The sequence below is a fragment of the Dendrobates tinctorius genome, unplaced genomic scaffold (assembly GCF_039654945.1).
Source record: "Dendrobates tinctorius isolate UK_male_01 unplaced genomic scaffold, ASM3965494v1 ptg000065l, whole genome shotgun sequence".
Taxonomy (NCBI): domain Eukaryota; kingdom Metazoa; phylum Chordata; class Amphibia; order Anura; family Dendrobatidae; genus Dendrobates; species Dendrobates tinctorius.
In genome coordinates, this window is record NW_027361733.1 from 24,830,001 (window position 1) to 24,842,740 (window position 12,740).

General features: G+C 45.8%; 1 protein-coding gene across 7 annotated transcripts in view; it reads right to left on the reverse strand.

Moving 5' to 3' along the window:
- The window catches only part of CSNK2A1 (casein kinase 2 alpha 1), a 51,176-nt gene that overhangs the window by 33,835 nt on the left and 4,601 nt on the right, over positions 1–12,740 (reverse strand). For all 7 annotated transcript variants that reach the window (XM_073580775.1, XM_073580776.1, XM_073580770.1 and 4 more), the window contains 2 exons: positions 7,206–7,384; positions 4,563–4,674 (listed from right to left, as the gene is read on the reverse strand). In XM_073580775.1, the coding sequence (XP_073436876.1) occupies positions 4,563–4,674; positions 7,206–7,306 (213 nt within the window). In that variant the 5' untranslated portion in view covers positions 7,307–7,384. The remainder of the gene's footprint in view (positions 1–4,562; positions 4,675–7,205; positions 7,385–12,740) is intronic.

The following is a 12,740-nucleotide window of genomic DNA, read 5'->3' on the forward strand; positions in this document are numbered from 1 at the left end:
GCAAGACCACGGCTCCGAAAATCACTGCTGAGCTCAATGAACACCTACAGAACCCAGTTTCCACGAAAACTATTCGTCGGGAGCTGCACAAATCTGGATTCCATGGAAGAGCTGCAATTAGAAAACCGCTGCTCTCAATGACAAATATTTCCAAGCGTTTAGAGTGGTGTAGAAACCTCCAGAATTAGTCCCTCGAGCAGTGCAAACATGTGATATTCTCAGACGAATCATTGTTTACCCCACTTCCGACCTCCGGCCGAGTGTACGTTTGGAGACAGCCGAAAGAAGCATTCCATCCAGACTGCCTTCTCCCAACCATAAAACATGGCGGAGGTTCTGTGATGATCGGGGGTGCTATTTCGTGGAGCTCCGCCGGGCCAATGATATCCCTTCATGTAAGAATTAACAGCCGCGATTATTTAGGCATTTTGGGCAACCAAGTGCATCCTATGATTCAAGCAGTGTTCCCGGAGGGGGAACACCATCTTTCAGGATGATAATGCACCAATTCATACAGCTAGAATCGTTAAAGCATGGCACGAGGAACATTCTAATGAAGTTGAGCATCTCATCTGGCCCCCACAATCCCCAGACCTCAACATTGAGCATTTATGGCCGATTTTAGAGATTCAAGTTAGACGTCGATTTCCGCCGCCATCATCGCTCAAAGAACTGGAGGGTGTTTTAACTGAAGAATGGGCTACAATTCCTTTGGAAACAATTCACACCTTGTATGGATCCATACCTTGGAGGATTGAGGCTGTAATCGCCGCAAAAGGTGCACCTACACCATATTAACCTAACTTTTGTTGATGTTTCCAGTGTCTCCATTATTTTGTCCAGCCCGTGTGTAATATATACATACAAACACACACACCCCATATATACTCGCGTACAAGCCGGGGGGGGGGGGGGGGGGGGGTGGTCAGCGGGGGAGTCAGATCGTACTTACCCACCTGGCACATCTCTGCAGCCCCACCCCCCCCTTCTCCCACGGTCTCCCTTCAGCGGTCACGTGGTACCACTCATTAAAGTCATGAATATGCGCATATTCATGACTTTAAATAACAGTACCACATGACAGCGGAAGGGAGAAGCAGTGGGGGCTGCAGAGACCGCGCCAGGAGGGGGTAAGTATATGCAGTATTCACCTGTCCCCGTTCCATCGCTGTTCGCCGCGTCCTCTGTCAGTGACGTTCAGGCAGCAGAGGGCGTAGGGATGTGGTTAGTGCACGCTGCACCCTCTGCTGCCTTAACAGTCACTGACAGAGGACGCGACAGACAGCTGCAAGCATTGACGGACCGGGGACAGGTGAATATCTTAGGTGTCGGGGCCCTGAGCGAGCGGTGACATCGGCACCTGGCCCCCAGGGACAGAGAGGTAATTTTTTTTTCGTATTTGCAGCAGCAGCATATGGGGGCATAATCCATGGGGCATCACCTTTATGGAGCAGCATATGGGGCATATTATTCTGTGGAGCATCTTATGGGGCCATTATTAACCTTTGTGCAGCATTATATGGGGAGTATTTTGTATGGAGCATCTTATGGGGCCCATCATGAACTGTATGGAGCATTATATGGGGCTCCTGAGTCAATATGGATATTGAAAAACATGTAGCCTACTGATGTCTTTTATTGTAATCTATTTTTATTTGAGATTTACCAGTAGCTGCTGCATTTTCCACCCTAGGCTTATACACCAGTCAATAAGTTTTCCCAGTTTTTTTGTGGCAAAATTAGGGGGGGGGGTCAGCTTACACACGAGTATATACGGTGTGTGTGTGTATATATATATATATATATTTTTTTTTTTTAATAAAAAATATATAAATATATGTCTCAGTCACCTGTCTTAAAGGGGTTGTCCGGGCTTTTCACATAATCTCAGTGCATATCTTGGCTGCAGAATGGTGACAATAAGTAATTCACCAGTTTGCAGGGTTTTCTAGATATCACTCTCTTGCTTCTGATCAGAACGTCAAGGGGGGTGTGTGTTCTGGCATTGAAATGAGAACTAGTCGTTTCCTCCTACTCTACTGAAAAACCTGCCCTCTATAGCAACAACCCCACCCTTCATAACAGGCCCTCCCCTTCCACATGAACAAGCCCTCCTCACACAGTAAAAAATCCTCCCCCTCTAGCAGCCTCAGTGCAAAGAGCAGAACCACCCAGCTGCTCCTCCCCCAGACACACACTGAGCAGTGATCTATGGAAAGTGAAACTCTAGTGAGGAGGGAAAATCGTCCTGTATTCTGGGCCACTCCATGATTACAATACATAAGTCACTCATTATCAGTGATTCCTTCCCTCAGTGTCCCAGGCTGCTGGCAGTGAAGGGCCTTGGGCTGGCAGTGATGGGGCTCGGCTGCTGGCAGCAGTGAGAACAGACTGTGTGATGGCTAGTGATGGGGGTCTGCAGTTTCTAATCTGCACAGGGGATGGCAGTCACCGATGTAATCTGTTCTGTGACAAAGCCTCTGCTGTGTGAATGAGACAGCTCTGTCACTGATGTCTTCACACAGCAGCAGATTTGGTGCAGTGTATGTGTGAAGCTCCACCAAGCTCCAGTAACCAGCACCACCCACTGCCCACTGTCAGTAAACTGCACCAGCACTCATCTTTATCATCATTCCAGCATTGGAAAGAACACAGCAGTGATCCTGTATTTGTGAAAGCATCACAATCTAAATCACATCCACAATGGTAATAGATAGGGCCATTACATGTTCCATGCCATACTCCTTATGGATAATTGTATATTGTGTAATGAAAACTATATATAGCACCTAATGCAAATCTATAGTAGATATGTGTATAATATATATATATATATATATATATATATATATATATATATATAGCTGCTGCAGGCTGCATACACAACAGACGGCTGCTGCAGGCTGCATACACAACAGACGGCTGCTGCAGGCTGCATACACAACAGACGGCTGCTGCAGGCTGCATACACAACAGACGGCTGCTGCAGGCTGCATACACAACAGACGGCTGCTGCAGGCTGCATACACAACAGACGGCTGCTGCAGGCTGCATACACAACAGACGGCTGCTGCAGGCTGCATACACAACAGACGGCTGCTGCAGGCTGCATACACAACAGACGGCTGCTGCAGGCTGCATACACAACAGACGGCTGCTGCAGGCTGCATACACAACAGACGGCTGCTGCAGGCTGCATACACAACAGACGGCTGCTGCAGGCTGCATACACAACAGACGGCTGCTGCAGGCTGTATACACAATAGACATGCTCACACATACACTGCACCAAATCTGCTGCTGTGTGAAGACATCAGTGACAGCTGTCTCATTCACACAGCAGAGGCTTTGTCACAGAACAGATTACATCGGTGACTGCCATCCCCTGTGCAGATTAGAAGCTGCAGACCCCCATCACTGGCCATCACACAGTCTGTTCTCACTGCTGCCAGCAGCCGAGCCCCATCACTGCCAGCAGCCTGGGACACTGAGGGAAGGAATCACTGATAATGAGTGACTTATGTATTGTAATCATGGAGTGGCCAGAATACAGGATGATTTTCCCTCCTCACTAGAGTTTCACTTTCCATAGATCACTGTTCAGTGTGTGTCTGGGGGAGGAGCAGCTGGGTGGATCTGCTCTCTGCACTGAGAGTGCTAGAGGGGGAGGATTTGTTACTGTGCGAGGAGGGCTTGTTCATTTGGACGTGGAGAGCCTGTTGCAATGGAGGGTGGGGTTGTTGCTATAGAGGGCAGATTTTTAGTAGCGTAGGAGGAAACGACCAGTTCTCATTTCAAACCGAGCTGCCATTATGATTCTCCTGGTCATTATGAGTTCACAGACACCAAAAAATATCTATGGTTCTTTTTTATTTAAGTGGTGAAAAAAAAAAAAATTCAAAGTTTGCTAACAGCAAGCTGGCAGTGACAGCCATAGAGGTCTCCAGGAGACCTCTGGTTGTCACGCCAACTAGTGATTAGCGAGTATACTCGTTGCTCTGGTTTCCCCGAGCATGCTCGGGTGGTCTCCGAGTATTTTAGCGTGCTCAGAGATTTAGTTTCTGTCTATGCAGGAAATCGCAATTACTCGCCTGCACAGAAGTTCCCTGAATGCAGTGCCCATGGAGAGAGGAAGTGGTATGAATTTTTGAGGGCATACAGGAAAACAGGTGAAGGATTCTGTGGCATAACTGATGTGCATGCAATGTAGTATTACAATGAAGACAGGAGGCAGGGAATTCTTCCAGGCACCACATGGCCTGGAGCCTTTGAAAACATTATTAGCATAAGGAAAGAATATAACACTTCTCAACATGCTATGATCAATTCCATTTAAATCATTATAAGATTCACACTTTCAGATTTTTTTCTATAGGCACTTTAAAAAGTGTGTTCAGGATTAGATAAACCTCACCGCTTTTATTCAGACGCTTTCTGGATATTGGTGAGAAGCGAAAACACCATAAACGTAAGAAAAAATCCCTTAAAAAAAAAAAACCTAAACAAAACTGCAAATGAGCCTCAAGTCTGCATTCAGACAGCATAAATAGGACTTCACCCACCTTCAGAATTTTTACAACGACCTTTTCATTATTGGTGATGTTAATGGCTTCGAAGACTTCACTGTACTTGCCCCGACCAAGTTTCCTTACCAGTTGGTAGTCATCCTGGTTCCTGTAAACATTTTTCAGCAGATTCACATTAGAACCTTACAGACATAAATCAGTCATTTATCACAAGACTTCAGCTCAGATAGGACCTTTTTTCTCAGGTTGAGGAAAGCTCTCTTCATCTAGAAGGGAGAGTCAGAGCCATGACATTATCAGGTGTAGGACTATGAACCCTGCTTAATGTCAGGAAAGATTTAGCCATCTGCACTCATGACCCTCGTCACTTGGGAGGAACCAGTAACAAGGGAGGGAATATATGCAATTACTGCAAGCACATATCCACAGCCAGAGAAACGCTCAGGTGACATGCACAGAAAGGGCCATCATGCACGCGGCCGATTATGGCACGTTTGTAATGCAAAAGGACTGACTGCTCACCCCAAAGATAAAGGAGAGTGTTCATCAAATGACTGATAATGTGGTATTCTAATTACTAAAAATCATTTTCATTGCAGAAACCAATACAAGGGCCGTCCAGAATAGCTGTAATTTTCTTACCATATATACTCGTGTATAAGATGAAATTTTCAGCCCATTTTTTTGTGGGCTGAAAGTCCCCCTCATCTTATACACGAGCCATATACCTGGGGGTCGGCAGGGGAGCGGGGGTGTCAGATCATATTGACCTCCCGGCGCGGTCTCTGCAGCCTCCAGCTTCTCTCTCCAGGTCTCCCTTTCTGCCTTTAGCTGTCACATGGTACCACTCATTAAACTCATGAATATGTGCATATTCAGGAGTGTAATGAGCAGTATCACGTGACCGCTGAAGGCAGGAAGGGAGACAGTGGAGAAGTGAGGCTGCAGAGACCACGCCAGGATGGGCGAGTATAGCGATATTCACCTGTCCCCCGGTCCATCGCTGCTCACGCTGTCTGCTGCTTGCTGTGTCTGGGACGTTAAGCCAGCAGGGGGCGCTGTGATGTGTTACTGCGCACTGCGCCCTCTGCTGGCTGAACAGTCACTGACAGAGGACACGCAGACAGGGGTGAGCAGCGATGGACCCTGGACAGGTGAATATCTCAGGTGCCGGGTCCTGAGCAGGAGAGGTGAGTATGACTATATGCAGCAGCATATGGGGGCATATTCTATGGGGCAGCATACGGGGGCATAATCTATGGAGCATTTTATGGGGCCATAAACTTTATGGAGCATTTTATGGGGCCATAATCTTTATGGAGCATTTTATGGAGCCATAATCTTTATGGAGCATTCTGTGGGGCCATAATCTTTATGGAGCATTATATGGGGCCATAATCTTTATGGAGCATTATATGGGGCCATCATTCCCCTATGTGCAGTATTATATGGGGTGTATTTTGTATGGAGCATCTTATGGGGCCCATCATGAACCGTATGGAGCATTATATGGGGCTCCTGATTCAATATGGATATTCAAAAACATTTAACCTACTGATGTCTCAATTAATTTTAATTTTATTGGCATCTATTTTTATTTTTTGAAATTTACCAGTAGCTGCTGCATTTTCCACCCTAGGCTTATACACGAGTCAATAAGTTTTCCCAGTTTTTTTGTGGCAAAATTAGGGCGGGGGAGTCGGCTTATACACGAGTATATACGGTACTTTGTTTACCTGGTGCCAAAAGCAGGGAAGTTGATACCAATGCATTGTATATCAGTTATCCAAGGTGATTAGGGGTGCTGTGAAATGGCAAAAACTTAAAAGCAAGTCAACGCACATGGTAAGCATTTCACAGCTACTGACTTAAAACCGAAGGGATACGTTAAAGGGGGTTGTCCATAACTTTCATATTGATTACCAATACTTAGGATAGGTTACCAATATCAGATCAATGACGGGTGTATCTGATACATGGCAACTCAACGATCCACAGTAATCACAGGGCTCGCAGACATTGGCCAAAGGAGAAAATGCTCAGCTCTGTGCTCTGATCAGTGGCCCTTACCATGTAGTACACCTCCATTGCATAGGGATCTGAGCTGTGGTTCTTGCCAATGACCAATAAATATATGAAGCTGCGCTTTTTTTGGCTCCAGTCAATGTGTACATCTGTCGGAAAAGAATGTTGGAGGTGCGGGTGTCAGACCCACCAATCTGATACTGATTACCTATTTTAAGGACTGGTATGCACCCCAAACATAATCAGACTCCTTTATCGGTATACTAATCAAAGGTTGGCTGTCCAGGAACCGCTACCCATAAAGGTGTGACGCTGATCATTTAGATGCTTGATTATGCTGGACTTAATATTTTCACTGTAAATTATGGAAGAAAAGTTAATCCCGGTTTGATTAAAATAGTTCCAACTATTCGGCACAAAAAAAAAAAAAAAAAAAAAAAAATCTTCGAGCCGGGCCGCGTCCACACAGAGATGACGGTCCATTCTAATGAATGTATGCACTGCTAATTAGTGTATTAGATAACTACACCGTGGACAGAGGAAATATACAAGCTTCACACATTCTTTCAGTTTGCCCTGTCATATCGCCCATCATTAGCCCAGGATAAAACTTGATATTACTTCTATGAGGCACCGTTGCAATAAGAGACTCACCCCCATTCTACAACATGAGACTCGTAATCCCAATACTCCCGGGGTCTGTGTGTGTTCACATCCGTGTAGACACGGGCCCGGCTTGGCACAGGTCCCGACATGGCGGTCTGCTTGGCGGCCAGAGATGGACAGTGACGTTACAGGCCCAATGCAAGTAGTTGTTCGACGGAGGAGTCTCACTGCGAAGAGAAGAGAAAATGGTTTTAGGAAGAAGAAAAAAAAAAAAAAAAAAAAAAAAAAAGTACCCTGATGTACATGAAATCCCACTGCTAGGAAAGCACGGAGTCTCACAGACCTCATGCTGAAAGGAATCATCCATAGCGAGTCCCACTGACTACACTTAGCTGTGTTTAGATGAGACCAGCAGTACCAAAACTTTATCCCTCAGCCCAGCTGGGCCAAGCCTATCTCACCATTTCCCTGTGAAATATTTTTCTCAGTAAGAGGTGACAATGTTTTTATCCGATGCCACCATTCACCAGGTGAACATCTGGAACCACAGTTAGGTCCTGAAAGTACCAGGCCATGTTCTGCAGGAATTTTCGTATCCTCTCGTACACTGTTACTGTGCCACCGCTCACTGCTTCATGCAGCACTATCCGCCAACTAGACACGGCCAAAGCCTGCAGTCAGAAGTCGCGCTACATATTTTTCAGAGGAGTAAAAATACTCCTTCCAATATTTTTGAGGAGTATTTTTCACTACGGAGGAGTACGCAATTTGTATGAATTAAAATTGATGCTACACACGCTGAGATGCACAGAGAGAGCGCGCCGCGATGACGTCAGTCGCACGGGTCACGTGTCCGTACCGCCGCTGCTGCACGATACCACCCGCTGAGAGACAAGCACAGAGGGCGCGCCGCGATGACGTGAGTCGCTCCGCAACATCTGATACTGCCCATTCCCCAGCTCAGTCCAACTCGCTGCCACTGTAGGTTAGAACGATGCGTCCCGTGGACGTGTCGTACTAATCTGAAGGTGTTTTTTCGCCTGCCTGTGCGTCAAGACGCCCAGACAGGCGTTAATGCGACCTCTGCCTGCAGTGCAAAACAGATTAATGCCTGCTCAGACTGCACTGACACGGAAGTACAGCAACTGAACAGGTCCCAAGAAAAAACCCTCCACTGTAGCATTAATGGTGGGCAATACCCAGCTATTACCATTAGTAAAAATGGCACAATAGCACCCTATAGCAGAGTGATTGAGTAACCATTGCATATGCCTTGTCCACTTCATCTGCAGCTCTAAGAAAAGAATGGATACAAAACACTCAGCTGGGAGCGCAGCCAAAAACTCAGAGAACTATATGCAATTAAACTGGAACGGAAAAATGCATATAGACTTGCTGCCCACCGAAATATCGGAAAACAACAATCTGCCTCCACAATATAAACGGAGGCTTAATGGAAAACTCCACTCTACAAAATCTTAACTAGAAAGGCAACATTAGTTTGCTTTTAAAACGTTAGTACCCTTGGGGCCTCAGTTACAGTATTGATTGTACATCTAGTAGTTCACGTCTCTACGACACTCCCGCACAATCTCTTTTCCCAAGGTCTGTTTCACACTACTGTTTTTGACTATCAGTCAAAATCCGCCAGTTTTTGAAAAAAACAGATCCGCCTTTTTTTGGTGGATCCGTTTTTTTCCCCATTGAGTTGCATTACTGGCGGATCTTGACGGATGGCCATCCGTTGGATCCGATTTTTTGTGGAGCCGCCAAAATGTTTGCGTCCGCCGCCATGCCTGGACGGACCCTGTAACTTTTTTTTGCTGTAGGATCCGCATTTTACAGTGCGCATGCCCGGAGAAAGGAAGTCAGCAATTTTCTCTCTCTCTCTCTCTCTCCTTCCCAGCCAGCGGTTCCTTTAAAATTCTTCATTTGGCGGATCCGTAAAAAACCGGATCCGGTGGCATCTGTTCACATCAGTTAGGAACGGCGGATTTTAACTGACAAAAAACTGAAGTGTGAAACAGGCCTAAGCTTTGCGAAAGAATGGATGGAGAGAAACCTACGTATGCAGTATAAGAGGTATTGCTGAGGTTTCCTGGTGTCCTACAGGAGGGGGCTCATAAGCATGAAGTCTGAGGATCTCAACAGGAAACTCGACAGGAGCCAGCAGGATGGCAGTGAGAAGTAATGAGTCAATTTCAGTTTTCAATGGTGCCACCTTATGCGAGAACAACAATCAGCTGTATAATTATAACGTGTAGGTGGGGGGCAGTAAAATCCAATTAGAGCCACGCCTCCTACTTTCTGTGGACTCGCCCGTAGTGTAATAGACGTCGCTGCCAACCTACCGGTAGATGCTAAACCAGAAATGGCCCTGCAGGGTGTTAAGGGACACATCGGCTGGGCACACACTGGACAGTGATTGGGTACACAAGCGCTGCAATATATCGAGGCAGGAGAGTTGGCTATAGCCATTATATAACTGATAGAAGTGAGCACACCTATGAGAAACAGTCATCTTCTCACGACAAGAACCCCCAGTCTATCAGAAATTAATGAACACAATGTGCAAGACCCACCATACCGCTTTTCTCATTCTACCGTTGTGGGCATCCTCCCAACAGTTATCATGCCGGAACTTGACGTTATGTGCCGCAATGCACATCACGCACTGATATTTGAGGCTTAACAGAGCTGGAAGCCATGGCATGGAGTGAAGATGCACATGATGGGGAACATAGGAGGCATGGAGAGTTTTACCATTTGTTTGGCCCTATAGGGGCCACCATTTTACGGAATTGCAAAAAGGGGAGAAAAAAAAATATACGGTACATTCCCGTGGATACTATTTTTTTTTTTAATGCGAGAATTCAATTACACTTGATTAAATTCGCTTGTCCCTACCCCTCATATAACAACCTATAGATACGTAATAAAACAGGTGAGCAGAAACAGATTACAGACACATTCATTCTAAAATCAGGGTGTTCACCAAGCTAAAGTCGGAGCAGCTTGTTGCCTTTGAAAAGTACCAATGGCACCAATACCATTACAAATAAAAAAGTGATGTTAATGATGAAAAAAAACAAAGGGTCACAGGCAAGACAATCCATCTAAGCCCAATATGCCATAAATCAGCCGACAAGGCTTCTCCCTTGTGGAAACCTCATGGAACTTACAAAAAGGTTCAGGTCTAGCTTTTAGCAAGTATGAAGTAGATTTTTTTTTCTTTTAAGAATTTGCGTCACCAGTTTAAGGCTTAAATAATTCTGCAGAAAACACTTTACACAATATTTACTGCACTAAAAAATTAAAGGGGTTGACCAGCGCTGCTCATATCTGCATAGTGTGGTACATGTGTATGATACCTGAGGCTTATAAGCATGTCCTGGCATTGAGTCCTTTATGTGGAAGTTAATGGCTTTGGACAAGACTGGATACCTCGATACGATTGGTGGAGGTCGACACTCTGGGACCCCTCCAATCCAGAGAATAAAAGGTGCCATACTAATTTTGCACCTTGTCTCCAGACTTTCCTGCTTCATTTGAAAGGAGGGGAACCAAATCTCCCCCCACAGCATTATAGAATGTTGTAGCTAAGCCCTGAAAGGTGGTGGCTGCATCTTATAGCTGCAAAAAGAGGTGACAGGTTCCCTTTAATGATGGTTGCCATTCACTGATAGCAAGCAGAGATTTTGAAAATTATGAGGAACCAACATTAAATGTATTAGAAAGTTTCAAGACTTGTAATTACAAACTTAGACTTTAGTTACATAAAATTTGGAGAGGGGAGGAAACATCCAGGGAGCAGAGATCCTTTAGGCGGGATGTAAAATTGAGCAGTCACAGGATCGTTATTCTCCACGACAAACATTACGCTTTTCACATCTTGGCGCATATGACACTAAAAATAGCGCATGTTCTACTTTGTGTGTTCAGAGCATCAAACAAGGAAGATTTATCAACCCCCCCCTTCTCCCGATTCCTGATGCATCCTCATCCTCTGTGGTGGTGAACTGATCGGCTGCACACAGGCCCCATCTACCTTGAGGGTCCTCGGCCTGCTACATGATGGGTCAACCCCCTTGCTGCAACAAGATGCCTTAGGCCTTCCTAAACAATAGTATGGCAATGTCTTTGTCCACAAGGGTGTGCCCAGTTTTTACACTTTGTAGCTCAAGAGCCAATATCTGGCTTTCATGAACTCTTCTTCCACGTAAGCAGCAGCACTTTCCAGAGCACCACTGTTTGTCGAGTGATGAAGTTTTTTTTTCTCCCACTGTCAAGGGGAGGAAAAAAAAAAAAAAAACAGATTGAGTGGTTGTGTTGTCGATAAAACAGGAATGGAAGACCCTCTGCTGGCAGCTTTTTAAGTGGGAACTGCAGCAGACCCCTATATAGTCTACTTTTCTAAATGCATAAGCATTTACCGTATATACTCAAGTATAAGCCAACACCCCTAATTTTGCCACAAAAAACTGGGAAAACTTATTGACTCAAGTATAAGCCTAGGGTGGAAAATGCAGCAGCTACTGGTAAATTTCAAAAATAAAAATAGATTCCAATAAAAGTAAAATTAATTGAGACACACAAATGGAGCCATTATTAACCTAAGAGGCTCCATAGATTATGCCCCAAATGCTGCTCCATAAAGGTTATGGCCCCCATAAGAAGCTCTATAGAATAAGCCCCATATGCTACTGCGAATTTAAAAAAAAAAAAAAAAAAAAAAAAAGACATACTCACCTCTCGTTGCTGGGGGCCAGGTGCCGGTGTCCTGAGCAGGTGGGGACACCGGCGCGCTATGCGGGCCAGGTGCCGGTGTCACCGCTGGCTCAGGCCCCTGGCGATATTCACCTGTCCCCGTTCCACCGCCGCGCGCCGCTCTGTCTTCCGGGTCCTCTGGCTGTGACTGTTCAGGTCGCACTAACCACATCATCACGCCCTCTGACCTGAACGTCACAGCCAGAAGATGCGGAAGACAGAGCGGCGGTGGAGCGGGGACTGGTAAATATCGCATGGCTCCCTGCGTCCTCCTCGCCCCCTCCTGGCACGTCTCTGCAGCCCCTGCTTCTCCCATGGTCTCCGTGCATATTCATGACTTTATTGAGCGGTACCACATGACTGCTGAACACAGGCGCCGGAGACCATGGAAGAAGCAGGGGGGGCTGCAGAGACCGTGCCAGGAGGGGGTGAGTATATGTGACAGCTGCGCTCCCCCTCCAACCCCCTGGCATATATGACTCGAATATAAGGTGAGAGGGGCACTTTCAGCCCTAAAAAAATGGGCTGAAAATCTCGACTTATACTCAAGTATATACGTAATAGAAAATTGCTTTAAAACTTCGCTCAGTGCTACAAATACCCAAAGCAAAAAAAAACAACACATCTGCATTTGTCTGTCTAACTCCCGTGTCATGTCCCAGTACTGTAGTAGCATCTTGTATACCAATAAGGCTAGTAACTGGCTGAAGTGGTCATCTGAGGTATATGGGGTAAACAGAGGACCATCAAGAAAGGACATGGGCAGACCTTTAACCGCGGGTTAAATAATAATTTAATAATGGGAGTATAGATATT